This window comes from Eurosta solidaginis, chromosome 1, assembly GCF_040869045.1.
Source record: "Eurosta solidaginis isolate ZX-2024a chromosome 1, ASM4086904v1, whole genome shotgun sequence".
NCBI classification, from domain to species: domain Eukaryota; kingdom Metazoa; phylum Arthropoda; class Insecta; order Diptera; family Tephritidae; genus Eurosta; species Eurosta solidaginis.
The window spans coordinates 8,157,300-8,184,678 of NC_090319.1; the positions used below are offsets into that span (position 1 = coordinate 8,157,300).

Genomic DNA, 27,379 nt, shown 5'->3' on the forward strand with positions numbered 1-27,379 from the left:
TATACATAAATTCGTAAGGATTATCTCACTTTAAAATTTGAGTTAAATAATCTAAAGATTTTGTTTGAAACTGCGTCGAGAACTGTGCGTGTGAATGTGCGAATTTTCACCGATCAGCTGTTAGTGCGCTACTTGGTAAAATTTACAATGACTGTGAGGTAGTCGCTACTTTTGTTTTTTGAGGGACATTTTTGAATTGTCTTCCATTTATCCATGCGGTGTTGTCACTTTATGCAAACGTGTTTTTTGGAAAGATAATTAAATAATTAATTAAATACAGTCGGAAAAATAAACACAAATATCCCATGAAAATGTATAGAGGACGTTTACAAACATCTCGCCCAAAAAAAAGTACCGACTACCTCACAGTTTACATCGAGTAAATGCCTAAAAAATAACGAGTGACGGCTCTTATTATATTTATCTTCTTTGGTACAACCATGGGAACTTCCTTACCGACACCTCATGTCATATTTTATTTTGGGCAATCATTGGTGGTTTTTCCAAATAAATGGAATTGTTGGAAATATAATATATTTGGAGTTGAGCATTGCAGGTCACGATTAGATTTAGCGTATATCATTGTTGCATAAAATATAAAAAGTACGAATGGCACCAAACTTCAGAACGTAAGTAGCACAATTAACGTAATGAAGGATTAGTCTAGAGTGGTATGCTTTATAGGCGGGAAATCTTCAAAACTCCTGGCGAGGAATCCGAATCTGACGAGCTAGATGAACTTGCTAATGTTGAAGATGCGGAGGATGTGGTGGCATTTGAAGTTCGACTGGGAGAACCTTTAGATTCAGAAGACTCTGAGGTTGAGTATGGCATACCGTATGGTACTGCCAATGAACCCCCTGCAGCACAGAATGTGTCTGACGAGAATGACTCTGATTTCGACCCAAATGCTGATGAACACCAAAGTAGTTCTGACTTTCAGCTAGACGACTCAGATGATTATATGTCTGACGCTGATGAAAAGGCAGATGTGATCAAAAATGTAAAAGTTTCAAATACTACAAAACCACAAGAAACGAGTGATAATACAAATGTTAACAGCAGTGACACAGGCCCCAGCTCAAGTGGCGGTCATAAGTGTGCTACTGAGGAAAATAATGGTGGTAGTAGTGTGTTGGAACTGAACGAAGACGATGAGGATGATGAGACTGTGCGCGCTATTATAGCGGCCATTAAGAAGCCAAGATCTACACCACCAGAAATTAAATCGGACGATTTTATTACAGACATTTGTTTTCATCCCGAACGTGATATTATAGCAGTCGCTACTATTACCGGCGATGTATGCATTTACGAGTATTCAAACGAAGGCAATACTCTATTACGGAATATTGAAATACATGCTAAATCTTGCAGGGATGTAGAATTTTCAGAAGATGGCCGTGATTTACTGACATGTTCAAAAGACAAATCTATCATGGTAACGGATATGGAAACAGAGAAGCTGAAGAAGTTCTATGAGAGTGCACACGATGAAGCTATAAATAAATTGCATATAATAGATGAAAATCTTTTCTCTACTGGAGACGACGGCGGTACAGTAAAGCTTTGGGATCTACGTGCCAAAGATTCTATTTTTGCCTTAAAAGAAGTCGAGGATTTTATATCGCAAATGATTACAAATGAGCAAAGAAAACTATTGTTAGTTACTAGTGGTGATGGATATTTAACAACCTTAAATATAGGCGCACGTAAACTTTATGTGCAATCCGAACCTTATGAAGAGGAGCTACACTGTATGGGGACATTTCGTGGTAATTCCAAATTAGTCGTTGGTACTTCCAAAGGTCGATTATACTCATTTAATTGGGGACAATTTGGTTATCATTGTGATATGTATCCTGGTATAAAAACTCCTATAAGCGAAATGATACCCATAACAGATCGTATTTGCTGTATGGCGGGCGAAGAGGGCATCATACGGGCATGTCACATTGCACCGTTTCGTAATTTGGGTATTGTAGGACAACACAATATGCCAATTGAAAGTTTGGATGTGAGCAATTCTGGGGAATTGATTGCATCATCGTCACATAATAACGATGTACGGTTTTGGAATGTGAAATATTTTGAGGATTTCGGTGACATTAAGTACAATGAAAAACATAATACATTTAAGGATAAGCGACATAATTTACCTTCGTCCAAATTCACCAACACAGAAGACTTTTTTGCCGACTTAGCGAAAGCGCCCAGTGATGATAACTAATAAGGATCGAACATTTTAAGTCAAGATATATACTTATATGTACTGAGGTGTATATATGTAGCAAATGTATGTATAAGGCATTGTATTGTAATTCTTTTTGTTAGAAGTCCTGTTCAATAAATTTAACACATATCGAGAAATGTTTATCTTTTGAACGAAGAATGAATGGTGGTGAAAAGAGGTTATAGGGGAATGTTGAAAATGTTTAAAAACATTAGAGCCAAGTTCGGAAAGAACGAAAATTAAATTCAATGGGTTATTTAAAACCCTGCATATCCTACGCGAAAACGGGACTAGCAAATACACATATTTGGCGATGAGTTTCAAAAAGCAACAAAAACCTCCGCCTTGATACGTTAATATGACACAAGTTTTCAAATACGTTTCATAATTTAAGCGAAGCAATTCAATAACAGCCAAAACATTAAATACAACTTTTTTTAGGTTTAAATGTTTGCTCTACAATGAAGCTCAGAGTTATGAATTATTTTCTTCCAAATGCAAAATAAAAAAACTTTATTTGATTTTTTTAATGAGTTTTTAATTGTAATATTTATGGCTTTTTAAATCATATTTACAGATTATGAAATTTATAAATTTATAGCTGCACAACGTTTATAAAACTAATATAAATTATAATAAAAAAATACTCAATTTATTTCTGGTATGTATGGATATATATATAATATATTTAATAACTTTTGGACCTTTGGAAGGTAAACAAAGGAATTGCACAATTTTGTAATGTATAAAAGTAGATACATGGATGTTAAGAGCTAGTTTAGATATGTAGCTGCTAAATAAAATAATTCATATATTAGGCATCATGCATAAAAAAGAGCATTTCTAGACTCGATTTTTAAGTAAAAAGTGGCTTGTTTACTTTTGCCACAAAAAAAAAAAAAAAAAATACCGACCAGCTACGCCGAAAATCGAGTCAGAGCAAATAAATGTGCAGTTTTAAGTCAACCTCACACTTTTCACGCAGTCCTCTCAGCGTTATTAGCCGTGTTTTGTTTTACATGCGTATACGTTTGCGCGTAAATAAACGCTTATCCTCGCTTAGATAATGCTTAGGCGACCCATCTACCGGCAACTAGCTACAGAACATGTTGTACCGAAAAGCGCAGACACAAACCTCTGGTGGCCATAGTGTATAACATATAGCTGAATCGGTTGCGATGAATTGTGGACATGCACCATTTTAAAAGGTGAAACATAGACACATATTTCAGTTGAATCTCAGTATAATGCGTATTGAAATTTGGGAGTACTAATTTTATACGCAGCAATTTCAGAAGAGTAGATAAAGTTTAACGCTTAGCAGTCCATATAAAGTTTAAGGGGAAACGTAGATTGGTGCCTTGAACTAATTTGCTGAGCTCGATTCTTACAAATTTCAATATTCCAGAAATTTTTAATCTTTTCGATTTTTGAACAATTATGTGACGATGGCTCACCACTACACTAAAAAAACACTTCAAAAACTGCTGATTATTACCATATTTTTCAGTTATTTTCTTTAATTTATTTTAGCTTAATTAAAAAAATTAGGATGAGTTATATAACGAAAATTACGCAAACCAATTTCAAAAACGTTCTAGAAATATTTCGAAAATTCGATGTGTTAAAAATTCTTCATGAAAACTTTTAAATTTTCAATATTGGCCTAAAATCAAATCTTCACTTAGAGCTTTATTCGAGATTTAGGCATCTTGATGCTGTTGTTGTAGTGATAATTACAGTTCCGGAAGGTTTTGGAGTGCTATTGGATGTTGATGTATAAAGATCCGAAGAGCAGTTAAAATGTTTTGAAACTCCCTATGCTTTTGTGTTTATATCAATGAATTTGAAATGCATCAGAAGATGCATTTAATGTCAATCATATCGCTCATTTACTTAAATAGGGTCATAACTCAAAAAAGACAATTTTCCAGGAGAGTCATTCAAAGATTTTAACTGCCATATGTTGCGCATATAAAGGCATATTTTGATTTTTATAGGACGTGGTAAATTATTAACTGATCACAAAGATTTTTTTATACAACATAGATCATGATATTGGGTATAAGTTATTAACTCAAAAGTCGTGTTTTTTGAGTTATGGCACTATTGAAGTAAACGAGCGATATAAGCCGTGGTGTTGAAAAATATAGAAAAAAAAAATAATACTCAGAAACCTTTCTTACGCGTGCATGTGTAAACAAGTTTTAAGTGTAAGGTGTTTCCGTTGCTTTTTAGTAATAGAATGATCAAATTTTTAAGAACGTCAGAACTTGCGGACAGAAAAAAAGGTTTATTTAACCGTCCTGTTCATGAATTATTTTTCTACTTAGTTCGCATGGCTGGGTACCCGGGTACAAGGCAGTTCATACGTGAGAACTACTAGTGGTACCTGGGAACTAGTAATCAAAAACTAATTTATTAAACAAATCATCTCTATGAAATTATATTTGAAATAATTGTCTCTCCTTTTTGTAGAAAACTTATTCCCATACTATGCCACAAAATTTTAACTCGTTTCTATTTTTAGATTATTTAAAAATGGCTTTTGAATATGCAAAAGGTACCCGGGTACCCATCTATGCACAGGACGGTTAAAAATAAGAACTTACGACCAGAAAAAAAGTTTATATAAAAATTAGAAATTTTATTTTTCTCACTACTTTAGTAGTACATATATTCGGGCTACAGTTGTTGCAGCAGTTTTACTTTTTGTGCCACATCATGTTCTTCGGCAAAGTTTGAACAGCTTTTTCAACGACGCGCAAAGGCAACATAAACATTTTTACTACGCTGATGCTGCACATTATCAACTTAGGTATCAGCAACATTCCATCACTGAAGCAACACTTAAGCAATACTGCTGTTATTATTTGGCAGCTCGAACATGTCTGAGTCTGAAACATCGCGATTTCTGCCTACTGTGCGTTTAGTTTTTTAAAACTTACTTTAATTTTTTTCTTTTCGATTGTTTTAATCATTTTGAATTCATAATCGTTCACAATCGTTTTAATATTATATATTATTTCTAAATATTATTATAATTTGTATATGTGTTCGCCGCTTACATACTAAATAGTACTACCAATAAAAAACAACTTTGAGGATATGCTTAGCACCCTTAAAAAATTGCTGCTATCAGAAAAAATTGGGGTAATATATCACCACAACCGAGTATAGGACGGAAATTTTTCCCCAACGCTGTGAAGTTATCAGCAAGAAAATTTAGCCAACACTTAACTCGGCTACGGTTTTACTCCGTTCTTGTTAATACACCTTTTGCACTCCCACCGGCTTTAAAACGCTTTTGTGATAACATTACAGCCTCTAACTCTTGCTGTTACCACCACCTCCAGCACTAATCCCAACAACGCTTGCACCATTACTGCTATTACTGCTTACAGCACTGCCATGAGATGTAGATGCTGACGCTGCTGCTGCCTCTTGTATAGATTTTTGTTTAGCTCGCCGTGCTTTCTGTCGTGTATGTTCAATTTGAAAATCTTCGACACGTAAATTTAGCCTTTGTATATTATTGATAATAAATTCCTCTTCGAGTACATGCTCGGGAGGTGATCTTAATACCTCCAATGTTTCACAAAGTCCATTACATTGTTTACGAACCTTATGTTGATTTAATGAAGCACCAATTATTACTAATGCTACTTTGAATATGACACGTATACCTTCAGCAAGAAAACAATCCCATACACGCAATAATGTTTCCCATGGTAATGTTCGTGTCATAGCGCATAGAAACCAATCGGTCATATAAAGCAATGGTTCGACTTTGTGTTTTTGCAAATGGCGATAGGCCGGTGGACAGGTTTTTTTCAGTAGACCTTCTAATATTCCAGCATCATTTTGTAGCACCTCGAGCCCACTTATGAAATAGTCTTCTAAATACCTATAAAAGATTTAAAACAAATCGAGTTACAATTTTTTTTAAACAAAGTAAGGTGAAGTTAAATTATTAGTTGTGAACAAAACTCAAGTTGCATTGAAATACGTAGGTTGCATGTAACATCAAAATACATTAAAAAACAAAGTCGGACATCAGTAGTGATTTGGCAAGCCACTCCGAATGTATTTCTGCCATGGAAAGGAGTTCGGGAGTCGATGTAAATCATTAACGTCCCGCCAATTTGTCGGTAAAATTAAAAGAAGGCAAATTAGAATAGCAGTTCCTCGGAGGTATATAAAAGCATTTTCAGGTCAAATAAAACTTTTTTTCAAATCAAATGAAGCTTTTTTCAATTCAACTGACACTTTTTTCGCCGACTGTTTTTGAAGTAGAGGTCGACATGGGGTGATATTGTTTTCCCAAACAAATTACATTGGTAACTTGAGTATGCGGCTTTCATTTGGCGGCCCTACCACACAGTTCACATCAACCGCCTGGAACGGGTTCAAAAAATCTTTATGCGCTTCGCGCTTATTTCATTACGTTTCTCTGAACCGATCCCGTCTTATGAGTCTCGATGCCAACTAATATCCTTATTATCCCTCAACAATCGCAGAATTCTTTTGGCCTCGTTGTTCATTTTCGATCTTTTCACGGGCAAAATTGACTGCGCGCTGCTTCTTGAAAGGCTATGCTTAAATACTCCCTGTAGAAACCTCCGCCACTTTGAAATCTTTTTCATAGGGCTGAGTAGAACTGTTTATAACTCAAAAGCGCCTATTAACAGAGCCCTATCAGAAATTAATTGCTTCTCTAGTGTTTTGGATATTGATTTCTCCGACTCAAAATACGCTTTTCAACTTAAACTAAAAAATTACCTAATCTGTAATAATATAAATTCTTCTTGTTAATGTTCTCCATTGCTTAATATAAGCTGGTCTCTGTAATTTAGTCATAAGTGTCTGTACTAAACATTTGTTACTAGACTAAATAAATAAATAAATAAATTGGCTACCATAATACGGACTCACAAAAAAGTTCCAAGGTGAAATTGTGCTCAGTTCACACATTTAAACGTTATTCGAGGTTACAGTTCAACCGCAAACTATATGTGACGACTGCAAAGTCTTAAGAAGTCGCAAAATAAGATAACACAATTTTTTAGACATTATATTGTGATAAAGTTGAAGTAATTGTGACGGTTCTCACATAAATAAAACGTGAGTATAATATACAGACCTTGATTTCCACTGCCATTTCCTAAATTGGAGCAGCCAGGAGCAAACTAAGATCAATTTAACTGCAGCATTTACTTTTAAATCCGGACGTTGGGTGACAGGGTCTGACTTCAATAAGGTAAATAAGAAATAGAAATCGCAATATTATAAAAGGCGATAAGCATAAATATATTGGCAATTACTTTGATATATGTAGCTAGGAAAAAGAAAAAATGGTTTCATTCATAAATAAATCAAATTTAAAATGAAAAAAGTTTCATTTGTAATCCATCAGAAATGAAGGTACTGACACTCGTCGTTAGTAATAATTGTGTGCAAGCCCTAATAGTCACTGGATGGATTGCAGCTTACGCCATCTAACAGTCAGATCGGTTGCACGAGCAGAAGGTGTAATGTGAAAAATATAATTATGGCAGCGCTGTCTTTTAGGCAAGAACATTGTTTACTATAGCAAGAATCTGGCGATCAGCCAATCAGGTGCTCGCTTTGATTCTTGCTTAGCTGACGCAGCCCTCTGTAGGAAAACATCGGTAGCTTATTATAAGAAAGATGTTTAAAGAAAATGTGAAAATATGGCAATGAGGTAGACACGAAAAAAAAGAAAGAAGATTGATTGAGAATAGAGCACTAAATGCGAACGGATAAATAAAAAAACCCAACCTTGGCATTATTATTACAAATAAACCGGAATTATAGCTCAGGTGTGAAAAAAGAACTTACGTATCACAAAAACAATTGAAAAATGAACATTCGTGAGGAAATGGCCAATATCTTGGCTGATGCTGAGGTGGAATTTCCACAAACAGCGTTGTTGTTGTAGCAGTTGCGGAAATTGTTAAAAAACGTGGTAGGGACTGGCCAAATCCCTTCCACCAATATTGCAGTACGCGTTCCTTCAGCTATTAATACAAATGATTCATTTGCCGCGGATAACCAAAACATTACCAATGATGTTATTATTTCTGGTGCTTCCGGCACTGCTGATGCTGCCGTAACCGATGCCGCTGTCAACGATGTCCCTGTCACTACAGAAGCCATCACCACCGCCGCTGTCATCGCCATTCTCGACGCTGAAACCGCCGACATTACTACCACCGCTGCCACTGCTACTACCACCGCTGCCACTGCCACTACCGACGCCATCACCACCGCCGCTGTCATTGCCAATACCGACGCCATCACCACCGCTGCCACTATGGCCAATACCACAACCGAGTTCACTGAAGAAGCTGCCGGCATATTATACGGGGAAATGCCTAACAGTCCACAACATATAAAAGATGAACTGAACAAAAGGATAGAAATCCTAAGAAAGGAAAAAGAAATCCTGACGTTGGAAAAATCCGTTGCGGACTTAAAACGTGAATTCCAAAACGCACGAAACGACACCCCCATTGGTAACGGTAGGCTACAAATCCCAAATCGTTTAACTTTTCGGGACATCGAACATACCATCACAAAATTTGACGGTTAAAATAAAGCATATAGCGTGCACGACTTTCTTCGCAATTTTGATAGAGTCATGCAGATGGTAAATGCAGACGACATTTTTAATAGAATAATCAAGGCCATGTTGAGTAAAATCTCCGAGCCGATTAACCATGCCAACTGGTCAGCCAAGTTAGGTCAAGTAGAATACGGTCTTAATAATACCATACACTCCACCACTGGTTACGCACTAAGTATGTTGCTGTTCGGTGTGGAACAGAGAGGAGCGATAATTGATGAATTGACAGAACACCTAGAGGATAAAAACCATTACAGTGCGCCTCGTGACCTTGAGGCTACCCGTGCGTTTGCCTTAGCTGCTATAGAAAAGTCACAAGAATATAACTCAAAATACTTTTCCAATCGCTCCAAGCCTCCTGAGACATACAGTGTCGGTGACTTTGTTGTCATACGTAATGTAGATACATCGGCCGGTTCTAATAAAAAGTTTATACCAAAATATAGAGGCCCATACGTAATTCATAAGGTATTACCACATGACCGATACGTAATAAGAGACATAGAAAATTTCCAGTTAACCCAGTTACCCTATGATGGTATTATAGAAGCATCGCGCATTAGAATGTGGTCTGCCGATGCATCTGAATGCCACTCAACTCCCGTTTAGGCGACACTCCATGTATTTCAAGTATATTGTGTTTGTTTTAAGTAAGAACAATTTAGCTTATAGTTACAAATAGAAAAAAGTGATTTAATAATCATGCTCGATTATAGTGTCAGATTGACCGAAGCTGTAATCCATCAGAAATGAAGGTACTGACACTCGTCGTTAGTAATAATTGTGTGCGAGCCCTAATAGTCACTGGATGGATTGCAGCCAACGCCATCTAACAGTCAGATCGGTTGCACGAGCAGAAGGTGTAATGTGAAAAATATAAGTATGGCAGCGCTGTCTTTTAGGCAAGAATTTGGCGATCAGCCAATCAGGTGCTCGCTTTGATTCTTGCTTAGCTGACGCAGCCCTCTGTAGGAAAACATCGGTAGCTTATTATAAGAAAGATGTTTAAAGAAAATGTGAAAATATGGCAATGAGGTAGACACGAAAAAAAAAGAAAGAAGGTTGAGATTAGAGCACTGAATGCGAACGGATAAATAAAAAAAACCCAACCTTGGCATTATTATTACAAATAAACCGGAATTATACATTCGATTTAAAAAAGTTTAAATTGATTTGAAATTCATTTGAATTGAAAAAATTTTCATTTTATATGAAAAATTTCATTTGGCCTAAAAAAGTTTATTCAAGAGGTTGCCAGCGCAATTTATAGCTTCTCCAACCCAATTGCCAGCCTCAGCAGCCGAGGCTGTGGCGACCACAAGTCTCTCATGGATCTAGGGGTGGGAGGCCGAATGACCTAGAAGGTTTCATGTGGTCATACTAAATCGTTACCGAGATGGACGGGCTAGTAATTTAATGGTGTTTCTTACCGGAACGTACCAGATCTGCATCCGGCAAAGGACCATCAACAAAACCTTCGGGAGTGTTCTTATCGCTACAACTTTAAAAAAGTTTCATTTGACTTGAAAAAAGTTTCGTTTGGTTAAAAAAATGGTTTCATTTGGATCGAGAAAAGTTTAATTTGACTTGAAAAAAATTTGCTTTGACTTGAAAAAAGTTTCATTTAGTTTAAAAAAGGTTTTATTTGATCTGACGAATAATTCACAAAAGTCGATTTGAAAAAAGTTTAATTTGATTTGAAAAAAGTTTCATTTAATTTGAAAAAAGGTTTCATTTGGTTTAAAAAAAATTTCATTTGATTTGAAAAGGTTTCATTTCACTAGAAAAAAATTTCATTTTATTTATAGCTTTATTAGACCTTTAAATTTTTTTATACTCGGCGTGCTTTGCACACACAGAATATTAACTTTGATTGGATAACGGTTGGTTGTACAGGTATAAAGGAATCGAGATAGATATAGACTTCAATATATCAAAATCATCAGTGTCAAAAAAGAAATTTGAGTGAGCCATGTCCGTCCGTCCGTCCGTCTGTCCGTTAACACGATAACTTGAGTAAATATTGAGATATCTTCACCAAATTTGGTACACGAGCTTATCTGGACCCAGAATAGATTGGTATTGAAAATGAGCGAAATCGGCTGATAACCACGCCCTTGGAAAACAATTTAACGTGTGGACTGATATTGAGACTCTTGATAAAAATTTGCTCTTCGACCTTTTTAACCATCCTTTATATAAAAGTGGTCTTTAACCGATCTCGTAAATTTTTTCTAGAAATATTTTCTTCTTATTACGATCCGTTAATTTTTCTTCGAGTTATGGCTCCCGAAACAGAAATATGCTTAGTCATAAAAGGGGCGGTGCCACGACCATTTTCAAAAATTTTAATTTTTTCATATCTCTTTTCTATTTGCAGATGATGCATTGCTTATCATAAGTGAAAAATATCCAGAATGTGCCATGCTGAAAGTACAAGAAGACCTGGACTCGCTATACAAATGGTTATGCCTTAGAAAACTGAAACTAAATGTCGAAAAAACTAAGTTCATGATATTTTGTAAAAACACTAATATCATAAGTAACAATAGTTTAAATAATATTACGCTGAAGGTAAAAAACATGGAAATCCAAAGGGTAGACAAAATTAAGTATTTAGGAGTTTTGATTGATGATAATCTAAATTTTGGAGAGCATGTAACTTATCTGGAAAGGAAAATTGCACAGAAAATAGGCTTCATGTATAGAACATGTAAACATATCAGTCAAAGTCATAAAATATTGGTATATCGTTCAATTATTGAACCACACTTTATTTATTGTCCTACTATTCTGCTATTAAGTAATGATATATATATTAAGAAACTTCGAATACAGCAAAACAAGGCAATGGGATTTATTTTAAAATGTCCTCCAAGAACGCCAAAAATTGTAATGCTCAATAGATTAAACTGGCTTAGTATTAAACAGTCAGTTAATTATTTCACATTGAAATGTATACACCAACTAAGGTTAGGAATGTTACCGAATTACCTGAGTAGTAAAATACATTATAATCATGAAATCCACAATTATGGAACTAGAAATTGCAATAATATAAGACTGCCTAGAATAAGAACTGAGTTCGCCAAAAGGTCTCTTGAATATTTAGGGTATAAAATGTATAATGAGTTACCTTCTGATTTGAAAGACTGTGAAAATATTAGTAAGTTCAAAGAAAAACTGTTTTTATATTGTACGTCACTAAATGTGACATGAGTATTTATGTTTAATCTCTTATTTTAACCTAAACTAGGTCTTAAAGACCGTAATAATAAATAAATAAATAAATAAAATATAATTCCAGTTGGTAACATAAATACCATAGATATAAAGCTCTTTTTTGAAAAGATATACTTATTTTATTCGTCCACGACCCTTTTAAAAATCTTTTATATATAAGTGGGCGTGGTCCTTAAGCGATTTCGTTAATTCTTCATAGCATTCCTTATAAAAAAAAGGCAACCTCTATGCCGAATTTTGTTATATGTTTAGCGGTTTTTAATTGTATCAATAATAATATTTGTAAAATTGATTTTATCACAAGTGGGCGGTGCCACGCCCATTTTCAACGCCCAACATCAGAACAAACGTGCTATTTCAACATTTTAGGTGTATTATTTACTAATAATCAGGTTTTCTATGTTTTCCAAAATGTTATATATGTATATAAAAAGTGGGCGTGGTTATCTTCCGATTTCGCTGATTTTAAAAAGCGATGAGAAATTAGTGCCAAGGAACACATATACCAAACTTCAGTAAGATATATCAATACTTACTCAAGTTATCGCATTCACAGACAGACGGACGCACGGACATGGCTAAATCAATTCCTTTTTCATACTGAGCATTTTGATATATGGAAGTCTATAATTATTTCGATTCGTTTATGCCGTTACGATCCACCGTTATGTTACCAAAACACGCTGAGTGTAAAAAGATCAGAGTGCCTTAAGGATCTACTTGGAATATTATGCTTTATGAGTTCCAACAAGGTAAGGCAATTATTTTTTAGTGAATTATTATATTTTTTCTATTTTTCGAAGTTTCCGCATCGAAAAAGCGGGCATGGTTATCGTCTGGACGCATTACATTTCCGGTACCAATATCGTTTTCACCCAGATAAGTCCGTGTACAAAATTTGCTAAAGATATATCTTTAAGGACTTCGACAAATAACCGAAAACAACCCTGCCCTTAATTGTTAGGAATGCATGCTCATTAAAATTTTTAACCCCAAATCCATAAAAAACAAAAAAAGTTTTAAAAAATAAAAATAAATCAAAAATTGCAAGACGCGATAACGTCCGAAGAGCTCTTAAAATCCAAAATTTGTATGGAAATGCCATTTTAAAATGCTTTTTATATTTTTTCTGAATATGGGGGTTAATCTAGAACATAGTTCATACGTCACACTTACACATCACAAACGCTAACAAACACCCAGAACGCATCTTCGGCTGGTAAGTGCATAAGCAAAAAGGCAGCAATAGGCGCTTGCGCCTGACAGAAGCCAACTTTTGGATTATATATAGAATACGCTTTCAGAACATTGAATAACTCAATCTGACCTACTTTATCTTCATCCAGAAACATTTCATGAAAAGGAAATTGTCGATGTTTATCCTTTTTAATTTCTTCAATTACATGTGCATTTCCAGATTCTTCGAGTAATTCTTTGTAGACATTGGGGTTTTTCTTTTTTAATAAATAAGCACCAGAGAGATAAAACCAAGCCCGTGGACGTACCGATTTTGGTATACCTTTGCGACAACGATCACGAATCTGTTATCATTAAAAACCATACAATTAAATATGTGAAAAAGTGAAATTTAAATTTTGAGCAAAACCTCACCTTTTTGTAGTTTTTCGACATATACAGCGACCAATTATCAATCATGTATAACCATTTTTTTTCTCGCGCAATAATTTGCGCTTTGGAAAGAGGCTCTTTGGGTTTTTCTGTACGTTGGAAGCCTCCATAAAAGCCATTGCGGTCAGGGCAACTGGAAACGGTGGAGCAAAGTGATATTGTATCGACAGATCGTGGAGATGTAGCCATAGCTGAAAAAGAAGAAACTAGATTAATAATTAATAGAGGCGAATTCGTTTGCGGTTGTACCGTTGGGCCAAGCTGTCCCAATAGCGTTGCTATAAACAATATCGACTCTTTATGTTCTAGCTCATGGACTCTGCGCAACGTGAGTGTTCTATTTGCAAGATTCCGTAATCAAAACTGTATGATACCTAGCAGTCGCGGCACCCGCACAAGATTAGACACTTTGGTCATTGTTGTGAGGGCTTAGCTGAACTCTACACCGCCCGACTAAGAGGCTGAGCGGTTTGGGGCTAGCAGGATAACGGTGACAAAGAACTGCCAACCCACTTATGCGGGGTGTTGTGCGAACCGTGCCTATTGGACGATTTGCAGCCAGGGAATATATTCGGCTGTAAACGGAAGCCTGCTTTCAAGAAAGCACCCAGTACGAGAGCCGCGAGGCAGGGAAGCCGCATAGACAAGACAAGTAGGGCTAAATCTTTAGAACAGATTCGCCACATAAGGTAGCAACTACTTCGAAAGCAACAACCCCGAAAGCTGTAAGTCAGCGAGAAAACGTTAAAAATGGCGATGTGCCAATCACGGAAGTAGGAGATAATCCAATACAATGGTGTGATTATGATCAGGGACGGAAAATAATTATTTTTTTTTTTCGGAGTCGAAAAAGTCCTGGTCAAAAAATTGTCCTATTTTTCGAACTTTTTCCATAAAAGTCTACATATAAAAGGAAAATCTGTATTTTTATTTTTTAAGTCCGACAGAACTAGTTAAACTCGAACTTTTAAAAATAAAAGTCCCGAAATAAAAGTCCCGCTTGATAACAAAGAAACGTCTTATTCGAATTAAAAAAATTTGGTACCAATCGATTCTCCTGGATTCCTAAAATTTAAAACCTTATGGACTTTTGAAAATTTCTGTTAATAATACTAGAAATTTATCCTAAACAAACTAGATCGAAAATCTCGTAGTATAAATGCGGAACTTGCAGTGGATTTTTGCAATAAATTTCGTTCCAATACAACTATTAGAGTGAAAACTGGTAAACCGCATTCTGCTATGATAGGAAAGCTTTCCAAAAAAAGAAATGGTCGTAATCGGTCAGTAGCCACGCCTCTTTCTGTATATAGAAATTTCCGCAAAGAACATGAAATATTTGAGTATCTAAAGAAGCCACGGTATTTAAATTTGCCACGTAAATTACTGACATTGCATGTAGTTGATCCACATAATTTTTTTGGACAATGGGCGTGGCACCAACTACTTTCCAAATAAGATTTTTTGGACTTTCAAGTGCGATAACTCGTACATACTTTGAGCAATATTTTTGCAAATTGGTTAGCGAACTTCATATTTGTATTTGTACATGCCGACGGAAAAAGTTTTAAAATCGAATTGAAGTCACACCCACTTGTATATAAAAATATCAAAACTGGCTACTTGAATTCATTGCTAAGTACGTGAATATGTCGGAGTTATTTCGGGATCATTTGGGGATCCTTCCAGTATCATTCCTGGATGACTTTCGTGATCCCGTCAGGGTCATTTCGGAAATTTTTCGGGATCATTTGGGGATCCTTCCGGCATTATTTCTGGATAGTTTTCGGGATTTGTCCGGGATCCCGTGAGGATTATTTCGGGACTTTTTCGGGAGTATTCCGGGATCATTTATGGATGGTTTTCGGGATCGCTTCGGGTTTATTTCGGTATCATTTGGGGACTCTTCCGGTATAATTTCTGAATGGTTATCGGGATCACGTTAGGGTAATTTCGGGACTATTTCGGGATGATTTTGGGGCCCTTCCAGCATATTTTCTGGATAGTTTTAAATTATGAGCTTTTATGGCCATGAATGCGTGATGAAGTCGGAGGATACGCTGCGACTTCTGCAAAGTCAGAATCCGAATATACCGACACAGGATTGGAAGGTACTTACTGTATCTCAGCCTACGGAGGAGGGTCAGTTCGACATCTTCCAAATAAACAAGCAGCGATATATTGTACACGCAGCTTGGCAAAAAGTCCTGGGGTACAGGGAAAATTAACATGCGACTCAGGAAAACAGGTCCCGAGGATAACAATCCTAACTTTCTAGAAATGGAAGAAGTCAAAAAGGGCCTCAAAAGCTTTAGAGCAAAGGGACAGGTAGAGGATGCGGTCGTCACCACGAAGATGTTACAAAAGTATAAACAGGTGTTGCCAGTCGCACAGAGTAACACTCAGCATAGCATTTACGCCTCGGGAAAAGAAGTTCCGAGAATACCCCAGCGGGTTAGGGGATCAGAATATACCCGCGGTAGGTATGCCTGTCGTAAGAGGCGACTAAAATACCAGATTCAAGGGGCTGTGTAGCGCAACCTTTCAGGTTGCCCGCGTAATATATAGCTTCTCCAAACCCAATTGTCAACCTCACCTATCCGCGGCGAATCAATCCTGTTTCACTAACAGACGAGTCTCTGGCCACCCCAAGCTCCTCATGGAACTTGGGGGTAGGGAGGGAATGGCCTGAAGGTTTAATGTGGCCACATAAATCGTTCCCGAGATGGTCGGGCTAGCACCTTAATGGTGCTATGGTACCGGAGCGTACCGGATTTGTATCCGGCAAAGGACCATCATATCGATAACACTCCCCAAAGCCTTCGGGGAGTAACCTTATCGCTACAACAACAATAAGTTCCGAGGATAACAATCGTTATTTGAAGGAGTGGAGGAGGCTGAAGAGGGCCTCGAAAGCCTTAAACAAAAGCGCAAGAGCAGGAAGACTACGTCACGATGGTGCAAGAGGCTAGTACAGGACGAAGGGCGCAAAGAGCGGTTAGTCATAGGCGCGAATGCAAATGTGCACCACAATGTGCAGGCAGAAGGAGATATGAATGAACGGGCGAATCTATATATTGTTACATCCTGCAACCCGATTTGCAGATAGCCAACAGGGGAAGTGTCGCTACACATGTTGGTCCAACACCAGCAATGTTCTTTACATTGAGCTCTGAACGTGATATATCAAGGTATGATTGGATGGTCCGACTGGACAAAGTTTAATATTTAGCATATCTTAAAGCATAATTATTTTATCTTACGACGAGTTGATACCATATACATAAGTATAGGCGCAGTGGTTTCTAGATAAAACTGCTTTCCAATTCCCATTCAACTACGTAGCAAATCTGTCATCCAACGGTAATCATGGTGATCACAGTAAAAAAACAATTTCACTTATAAAACATACATATATGTTTGTATGTATTAGGTTTCATAATACAATTTCGCCTAAAATATGATTTAAATATGTATATGAACTATCTCTTTACACATTAACAATTCGCATTGAATTCTCGAACGATGTTTCTATGTCGTTGTCTTGTCATAATGGGCTCAACTATTGAGCAAGCTCTATTTATTTATCTTTTCATTACATTATTCCATTCCACCATTAAAAGCATTTCGGCCACCCCCACCATAAGTGCCATGCAGTCAAAACACTAAACTAGTCACAAAAGATACCAGTTCAGAACTCCAATTTTTCGAATGACATGGAACTACCCGAAAAAGTCAAAACTTGTCTCACCTGAATTTTATTTCTATTTGCCTGATTTCATCAACAGAGCTCGAAACCATGATATATTCAATGTAAAGATATTACTTAGGTTATTTTTTGAGAGGTATATGATCGTGCTGTAGCGACTTTGAACCATAACTACCAACAGTAGCTTATAGGCCCAATCAGTTTCATTTTTAAAACCATTCTGTAATTTCAGTCTTGTATTGCCACAATCAAGGGATGCGGCCAACGTTTTCAGCTGGGAGGTGTCACACCGCTACGCACATACGATTTTCGATGCAGCATCGTTCGCTGACAGATGAGTAGATTTCAATCAGGCCTATTCGATTAGATAAGATTAGCGCATAGCTCCACTGGATGCAAATATATGTATGTACCCCCAGCAGGTTAGGTGGCTTAAAATATACCCGCGGCAGGTATGCCCACGGTCCTTTGCAATCCTATTCGGTCCGCACATAATTTTCAATTTACTTCAATGGCATTCTTACAACAAAATTGCTCGGTCAATAAAATATAGCAGAACAATGACATTCCACCTCGGAGATAATCTAGGTGAGGCTTTAAAATGAGAAGTGTTGGGTTTTTGGGGAAAACACATTTTCATTGATTTTTGATGAAACAGCGGACCTATCTAGTGGCTAGATATTTCGAATGGTACTTTTCGTTATAGATTTTTTTGACTAGTGGAGCTATTTTAAATACAAAATGTGTCTCTAAGAAATATGACAATGAACTGAAAACTAAGTAAGAGAATGAAACTAATTTGTTCCAAACAAAAAGTAACACATTTTAAAATTTTTTACAAAAAAATTCTATGGAAAAATTTTTTAAAGCGTTACTTTTCGTTTGGAACCGCGATATTTCAATCTTTCTCACCCAGCTCACAGCAGCTCAATAAGTTCAAGGAATTCCAGGACTATTGTGGTGTAAAGCCACGCAAGATACTTGAAAATAAAGTATGTATCTTGGCACAAGAAATGTTTTAATTGAAATTAAGACAAATATTTTTTGAAAGCGGTAACTTTATTAATGTACAACGAGTTATTGTGATTAAGGAATGTTTTTTTTTATATTCAGCTTTTGAATCAAACGCAAAAGAAATTTGTGTTCAAAACTCACACTTACTGAATCTAGGCGCTGGTATGAAGTTAAAACGTTTAGGGAAAAAGTAAGGATCTACAAAAATAGCATTAACATAATTGCTTAGGTTCATTAACGAATTACTGAGTTTGCCAAAACGCAAATTTTTGAACCGTTCCTTACTAAAACCTTACTGAGCTATTCACCTTATTTCATTGCAATCAAGCAAAACTAATTTCACAAGGTTTGGTTGGTGAAAGACATAGACTTATCCTAGAAATTTAACAACTAAAGGTACACATTAGTTTTGTTTGTGCAGTTTGAATTAAAGTCAAGTGTCTCCTATTCGCTATGCTTTTAAAATTTTGTATAGCAAACTATGGAAACATCTTAAAATTTTTACATTTTACAACGAATACAACACTCAGTAATTTGCCAAATTGTTGTATACTAATAATATATAACTAAAATTGGATCCTTTTTACGATAAATTTTGGTCCCAAATGAAACCATGGTGTGCCAACCGTGGGTATGCCTTTCGTAAGAGGCGATTGAATTACGAAAATGATTCACCTACCCGTGGCGAAGTCTGCTGCTTTAGCAGCCGAGCCTTTGTTGACCCGGAGGCCCTAATGGAGCTAGCTAACAAACTGGAAGTAAAATTTAAATTTGGCATCATTTTTACATTAAGTATATTTGTCTAAGTGTGGTTCCAATGCCTTCATGGCCCCGCCCCTGCTCCGCTATTGCCTTCCATTCCACAGGTGAAAAAAGCAAATACTTAACAATTTACTCGAGTACTATAATGAATACATACAATACATACAAAGGTTTAAGGGATCACCATTTTTAGAAAAAATCATTCGATAATTTCTCCTCCAAATTTCATAAAAAAATGTAGTTCTTTCGCAAAGAAGGTAGACACTCCTAATACACGCCCCGAGGCCGACTGATACTACCCGTTCAAAAATATCCGTTTTCGGATTCGCGACCGGGGTTCTTTTGACAACCCTCTCTATAATTTGGGACATGAATTAACGGTTGTTAGCCAAATTGAAGAGTTATCCATTCCGACAGTAGTTGTGAAGTAGTTCGCGTCTAGTTGTTTGACCCCGGACTATATAGTATAGTGGCTATACCTATACCTACATTTGTATATATAGATACCTGCTCTGCAACTAAACTGCGACACTGCTGCCTGGAGCACAACTTTTCTTTAGATATTATGTAGACTGTTTTTTAGAAATAGTACTCTGGATGTGTAAACACATATATTTTACAGTACATAGTTCTTACAGTGACCGTTGGCTTTTATCAACCATTCCAATCCTGCACTTCACCATAAAACCCGAAATATATATTGGAAATAAGTAGCCACATTTACAAATGAGCGAATGGAACTAGTTTTCGTAATAGAACATTTGGTCATTCTTTTTTACTGCACACAAAATATTATCACTACCCGCTGTCTTCTTACAAGCACTTCCTTAAAAACTATGTTCATAAATTATTGGAATTTATTAAAATATTTGCACAATTTTATTCTTTTCGATTTTTCTTTCTCTTTGTTTTGTGGCAATGACAAAATTGACATTTCGGTGGAATGGTCCAGGGTTGCAAAAAGCCCTATACGTATTTATATATAACGCTTAGGCTTTCAGAAGAGGTTACCTAAAGAATTCATAATTAAATGATATTTTCAAAAATAAAAAAGGGTAACGTTTTACAAGACGGTGCACCACCTAATTATTATCAAAAATTTTCAAAGGTGGTATCAAAAGACGTGTCTCGACCTCCGTTTTAAGAATCCGAAAGCGGAAATCAAAAATTTTATTTCTGTCGAAAGTTATTCACAAAAAACCGTAAAATGACCCCGAGAGGGTCCAAATATGGGCCCGATCCATAGTTTTTTTTGCATAGAACACCTTTCTGCGTTGGCGGCATTCGGCCGCGCTTATAAAAAATTACCCTGGGTGTATCCGACACCGGTTTGGGGATCAAAACTAAAAGCGGGCAGAACACCTTTCTGCTTTAGTGTGTGTGTGTACAACAAATCTGATAAAAACAACAACCACATGAAAATTAGAACCGATTTTTTGCTTGTATCTTTTGATTAGATTAGATTGACACTTCTTTTTGTAACGTCGTCGCCTCAAGTTCGATTTTCCCCACAACTCAACCCTGTGTTATTAAAGGACTATATTCATGCGGTTGAGAACAAAATGGCGGATGGTGTGGGAAACGAAATGGCAAAAATCTAATTAAAAATACTAAATAATTGAATCAGAAAGTATAAGTGATAGCATTTGAAAAATTGGAATTTATAACCTGGCGTGGGCCAAATAATACCAAATCGATTTACAAATAACTTAATGTCGGAAAAATGGCGTGGTGCCAATAAAAAACCTAACCTTAAATTTTAACATACATAAACTAACGGAATATCTGGCGTGACGCCATAAAAATTAAATGTGTTTTATACACGAACGGGATGCAAATATACATTTATTAATAAATTTGCGGCTGGCGTGGTGCCAAGGAAAAAAAGCCAAAAAATTAACTGTTATACAAATAACGAAATTGAAAGATAACCTGGCAGTATAAGGGCTCTTTAAAGCACCTTGCCAACCGACGCTTGCGTATGCGGTGTCAATTAAAACCAAAAAAAAAAAAAAGATTAGATTGATATTTATTATTAATATGTTTACATATTTTTTATTTTACAATAAATTTTAAATATCACAAATTCATTTCCATTTCACATTTGACAGAAATAAAAATATTAATTTTCGCTTCCGGATTCAAAAAACGGAGGTCGTTCGCACCTTTTGATACCATCTTTGATTATTTTTGATAAAAATTAGGTGGTGCACCGTCTTGTAAAACGTTACCTAAAAATGTATTTTGATTTGGCTGCATTTTAATATTAATTCATATTTCTATACCGTACCCATGATGCAATCACTAGAGGTTTGCTCGGCTGACAAATTTTTTTACAATTGCAGTAATTTTGTTCCTAAATCGAATTTAAGGGCCAATTAAATCTCCTTAACCCTAACGCCATAGTCATAACCATATTTCTACTTATGCATATCAAATTGGCATCAGTTATTTGTGCCTTAAACTAAAAATTGTGATATTTTCATAAAACTGAAAACGCAAAAAATTACATAAATATACCACAAAAATAAGTATCTTAGTCAAAACGTATCCAAAACAATAAATAAAGTCTACAAAAAGTTAATAAATTCTCCAATTCAAATAATTTTAGGTGATTGATATGACGAAAAACCAAGAACCAATAGGTTGGCTATGGTTATGGCTTTAGCGTTATGGTATGTCACCATTAAGGGCCAGTTAAACTTCCTTAAGGGCGAATTAATGGTGACTTATAACCATAAAGCCATAACCAGATAAAACAGCTGATCGAACCTACCTTATGGAAATCAATGTAATCGAGTTAGCGTTTTGGTATGGCACCATTAATCGCTGTTTTATCTGGTTAAAGCTGGAGGCATTGGTGCTTTATCGGTAACCGTATCGGTAACCTTTTAACAGCTGATTGGACCAACCTTATGAGAATAAATGCAATCGATTATTGGTGCCGCTAACGTCGTAACCGTATCGTAGCCAACCAATTCGTTTTTGGTTAACCGTCGTAACGATAAACAGCTGATTACGTTAGGGATACGACTACAGCGATACGACATACGGCACCAATGACTCCCGCTTAAGGCTTTATGGTTATAAGTCACCATTAATTCGCCCTTTAACCCTAACGCAATAGTCGTAACCATAGTTTCACTTATCCATATGAAATTGGCATCAGTTATTGGTGCCTAAACCTAAAAATCGTAAAAATGTCATAAAAATGAAGAAAACGCAGACAATTACAAACATATACCACAATAAATACCACTCCTATTACCGATCGTTAGCGTTTATCGTGGTATTGCCATACGCTAACTATCGCATCAGCTGTTCAATTTTCTATGCTAGCTATCGTTGATAAATTTCTGCACGATACGTTGGGAGCTATTTAAATAAAGGTAAATATAAAATTAAAGATCCAAAAGAATAAAAAGCCACAATAACTACTGCATTGCCCGCGCATACATAACGAGGTTTGTGTTTTTGCTAAACGTCATTAATTTTTCCGTGCTGCCAGTCAGTAAGAAACTGTTTCTATTGTAGTATTTTTGGATAGTTTCTTTTTTGGTCCTTATTGAAAATGGCTCTGACCTCCACTAAGCGTCGCGGTGAAGCAATGAATAATGAGATGGGAGTTATCAAAGCTCCTCGCATCAGTGAATCCTCCCCGAGCCTCATCCGAAGCATTGATCAGCGCATCCTTAAAAATAACGAATTTATAACGAAACAAATTCTAAACTCTGAAAAAAAACTTATTGAGTTTGTCTGTAAAAAGGAAGAAGACAAATTTGAGAGCTTAAAGTTAGAGGACAAATTTGTGGGCTTAAAGCAGGATTTAAATGAGCTGAACGATAAAGTATCTCGTCTGAACGCTGTATTTGATCGTTTAGGACATCTCGAGAAAGAAGTTTCTCGTCTGGAGACAGCACTCGTGCGCATTGGGCATCTGGAGGATGAAATATCCGCCATAAAGGTAAAGCTGTCCACACAAGAGAGCCAAAGAGAAAACCAAGTAGCTGCTTGCGAAGTCCGGGTTCTTGGTATCCCAGCTGAGGAAGGGGAAAATCTCCAAAGCATTTTCCGCCATTTGTGTTTCACATTGAACTTGCATCCACCCCCCATAAACAGCATCTTTCGGTCCCGGAAATTACGCGACAATGTCACTGATCCAACCATCGTCATAAGGTTCAAGTCTCCATCCGATAGAAATACCCTCCTAAAAACAATTTCGAGCTTCAGGCGTCCGGACCATGAAAATAAAAGTAAACGAGGGCTCCGTCTAGTAGATGTGGGCATAAATTCCGAAACTCCGTTTTACGCTGACGAAACGGAATTATGAAATATTTAAGGCAGCGATCCGCCTTAAAAGAAGGAAAAAAGTAGCCGCTGTCTGCACAATGAGGGGCATAGTTCACATAAAGCGTAAAGCCAACGATAACCCCGAAAAAATCCCTAGCTTGGAGTCACTCAAGGACCTTGAGAATTCAAGCCCAGATGATGGTATCTCCTTTCGAGACGAATCCATTAATTGATCTACTAATGCACAGAACGGGCTTTAAGAGTGCTCGTAAATTGTTCCACGTATTTAGTGTAATAAGTATATTACGTATAAGTTATTTCTTTCCTTTCTGTCTCTTTTCCTCTTTCGTCTTCATATGCCATAGCAAATTGCATTTAACCAAAAGCAGTGCAAAGCTTATTTCCAAACCTTTTTATATCTCTGGTGCTAAATTATTATAAGTCCCCAAGTTTCAAAGACTGTTCTCGAACGTTGCTGCGCATAATTAGCAGGCGTGCTAAAGGTATAAATATCATACACATCAACGCGCAAAGACTCTATGGAAAACTTGATGAGTTAAGATATCTTTGCGAGGCCTCCGATATAGATAATTTTTCTGCATCTCCGAGACGTGGTTTTCTTCAGGCCATAACGATGAGATAGTGAAACTAAATGGCTATCGACTTTTAAGAGCTGACAGAAGTGGTCATGGTGGTGGTGTCGCTATATATATTAAAAGTAGTTTGTCCTGTAAATTACGTTGTAGTTCTTGTACCGGTGATTCTGTAGAATTTGTGTTCGTTGATGTTTTTTCAGCAAAAGGTGATAAGCTCCTTGTCGGCTGTGCATACAGACTTATCGCCAAGTAAATTTTGCTGACTTTACTGATTTTCTGCAACCTCTACTCTTAAATTACGAAAATATAGTCCTAGCTGGTGACTTCAACAGCAACCTACTCGTAGATTCAAGTCTTAAGCTAAGTATGGAATCTCTGGGACTCTTCTCTGCTAACATTACCATACCAACACATTTTACCAACACTAGTTCCTCGCTGCTAGACCTCTTCTTTGAAAACGACTCAGAGAAAGTACTTCTTTACGATCAGCTGTCTGCTCCCAATTTTTCTAAACACGACCTCCTATTCATTACTTACAACTTTGAAACGTTGTTTACACCGAGCTCGTTCACATATCGTGACTTTAAAAGTATAAATTATAGTGCACTTGCTGAAGCAGTGGAGTCTGTCGACTGGAGAATGATTCGAACAATGGCATCGGTGGATGGGCAAACTAAATTCCTTCAAGACAGCATAAATAAGCTCTTCGACGAGCACGTTCCTACATAACTTAAGGTGACGAAACATAATAGCAATCTATGGTTTGACGCCAGTATTAAGCATCTAATTCACTTGCGTAATCTAGCTTATTCTCGGTGGAAAAGATGCAGAACTGTGGAAATGCACATGCGCTTCAAAGCTGCACGACTCACTGCCAATAAAGCCATAAGATCGGATAAAGTACATTTCTACGAAAATAAGTTCAGCACCGCTTTAAATTCAAAAGAAACTTGGAATAGGATCAAGAAAATTGGAATTGGCAAATCCAAAGCAGATAGTTTTTTAAAGTTACATCCCTCGGTTGCTAATGTATGTATTGACAACTACTGTGATCGTGTAATTGTTGATGCAAGTCCCCTCGAGTTTGTTCGTGTCGATGACTGTGATGTTGTGAAAGCCATACTTTCTGTGAAGTCCACCGCTATAGGTTTAGACGGAATTTGTGCAAAATTTGTGAAAATTATTCCACCCGTAATCCTGCCCCATATAACCTATTTAATAAACTCTATCCTAACCACCCCTGTCTTTCCAAAATGTTGGAAAGCTGTTAAAGTTATCCCTATTCCAAAACAAAACAAAGATTACAGGCCGATAGCCATACTACCTTTTCTTTCGAAGGTCGTTGAGCACATCCTACATGGGCAGATCGCCACATATGTGCATGTAAATGAACTTTTAACGGACCATCAGTCCGGTTTCAGACCAAAAAGAAGCTGTACTACGGCACTTATTTCTGTGGTAGAAGATATACGGGAGCGCATAGATGATAACTTTACGGCTTTCCTAACCCTTCTTGACCACTCCAAAGCCTTTTACTCTGTTGGCCATACCCTACTATGTAAAAAGGTGGAAAACATGTTTAATTTTTCCAGTCATGCAACCAACCTAATCAGATCTTATCTAGACGGCAGAACGTAGGCAGTATGTGTAGATAATATAAAGTCAAACTTGTTAGACGTTTCGCGAGGTGTACTCCAAGAGTAAATCCTTGTTTGTATTGTACATTAATGACCTACTTCGTGTTCTTAAGTATTGTGACGTCCACATCTATGCTGACGATGTTCAATTGTATACGTGCTGTCCTGTCGATTGTATGAGTTTATGTATAAGTAACTTGAATCATGACCTTAGTCAAATAGGTGTATGGGCTTCCATGAACGGTTTACGTCTAAATCCTAGAAAGTCGAAGTGCATTGTTATCCGTAGAAAGCGGCTAGCTACAAATGACTTAGACAATATTATGTTTGAAAATTCTGTTATAGAATATATTGACACGGCAAGAAATCTTGGCATAGTTTTTAACAAAACATTGACCTGGAGAGACCATATCTTTAGTACCGTAGGAAAAGTGTACGGTATGCTCCGTACACTGTGGTTGACACAGTATTCCACTCCGCTACATATTCGACTACTTTTATCCAAAGCGTACTTAATACCTATGCTCCTCTACGGCTGTGAGATTTTTTATAACTGTGACGCTGTGAGTAAAAAGAAGCTTAATGTTTCCTACAATAACATTGCTAGATACGTTTACGGGCTGAATAGACTTGATCACGTTTACTGTTATTCTGCAAAGTTGCTATTTCTTTTGACAACCTTTAAAGTTTAGAAAACTTATTACCTTACATAAGACACGAAGGAGCCTTATTACCTATATCGAAGGCTTCAATTTCTTCATTCTACGAGGACAATGGTTCTTGCACATGTTAAATACCGTATGCTATTTTCTGAACGACAATTCTTCGTTACTTCGATCCGTCTTTGGAACTTCCTTCCAGCCAGAATAAGACAAATAAGTAATGCACTGCATTTCAAAAAAGAATTAATCTTGTTCTATAATTGACTCACCTCTCCTTCCTCAACTGACCCTCTTTACTGATCTACTATCCGTTTTTCTTGCCACCTCCTATTTTCTCTAAGGATAGAACCTAATATTATTACTGTATTACCTAGCTTTGCAAATTCCCCTTTATTCTTATTCCTCTTCTGCGTCCCTAGGCTAAGCTCTATAAAATTTATTGTAACCATTATGTCTTAGTTTACAAATTGTCTATTGTTTATCTAAGTTATTGAAATATTTTTGAATTTTCGCCTTTGTTCTGTCACTGTTCTGACTAGTACTATAAAATAATTTTGTCAAAATGTTGTTAGGAAAAATTTAATAAAATACAAATACAAATCTAACTAAAGCCTCATTCCCAACACTCTGTTGCAACACCATAGCAAGAAACCATAAAGTGGCACAAACCTTCAAAATATTTGGGATGGATGACCTATTTTTACGGGCGCGCAAACTGCCTTCTACTTCTGTTGAGACATACTCTGAAATCAACTTTTTTAATTCTAGTATGTCAAGAACTTACAGTGTAGAGTTCATTTTAAGAAGAATGGAGGCATCTCTCAATTTTCTTCTTTCTATGGCCTTTATGCGTGTTTCGTCAATTTGTTCAGTTGAGTTTATATAAAAGGCAACATAGTTTGCAGAAAATATTTTATTATTACAGCTTTTAAAAACTTTTGCCACTTTTACGTAC

At 36.5% G+C, this 27,379-nt stretch overlaps 2 protein-coding genes across 3 annotated transcripts; one reads left to right on the plus strand and one right to left on the minus strand.

Moving 5' to 3' along the window:
- The first annotated feature begins 437 nt into the window (after nt 1-437).
- Nucleotides 438-2,370, plus strand: LOC137248269 (WD repeat-containing protein 55 homolog). Its single transcript, XM_067779147.1, has 2 exons — nt 438-629; nt 685-2,370. The coding sequence occupies exons 1-2, from the start codon at nt 610-612 to the stop codon at nt 2,228-2,230; spliced, it is 1,566 nt and encodes a 521-aa protein (XP_067635248.1). The 5' UTR covers nt 438-609; the 3' UTR covers nt 2,231-2,370.
- Nucleotides 2,371-3,024: 654 nt separating this feature from the next.
- Nucleotides 3,025-20,160, minus strand: wkd (whacked). Of its 2 annotated transcripts, none has more exons than XM_067779155.1 (4): nt 19,747-20,160; nt 13,737-13,945; nt 13,302-13,666; nt 3,025-6,140 (listed from the first exon to the last, which is right to left on the minus strand). In XM_067779155.1, the coding sequence occupies exons 2-4, from the start codon at nt 13,941-13,943 to the stop codon at nt 5,561-5,563; spliced, it is 1,152 nt and encodes a 383-aa protein (XP_067635256.1). In that variant the 5' UTR covers nt 13,944-13,945; nt 19,747-20,160; the 3' UTR covers nt 3,025-5,560. The 2 variants fall into 2 exon arrangements, with proteins under 2 accessions (XP_067635256.1, XP_067635265.1); XM_067779164.1 differs by having other exon boundaries at nt 19,729-20,160.
- Between the last annotated feature and the right edge of the window lie 7,219 nt (nt 20,161-27,379).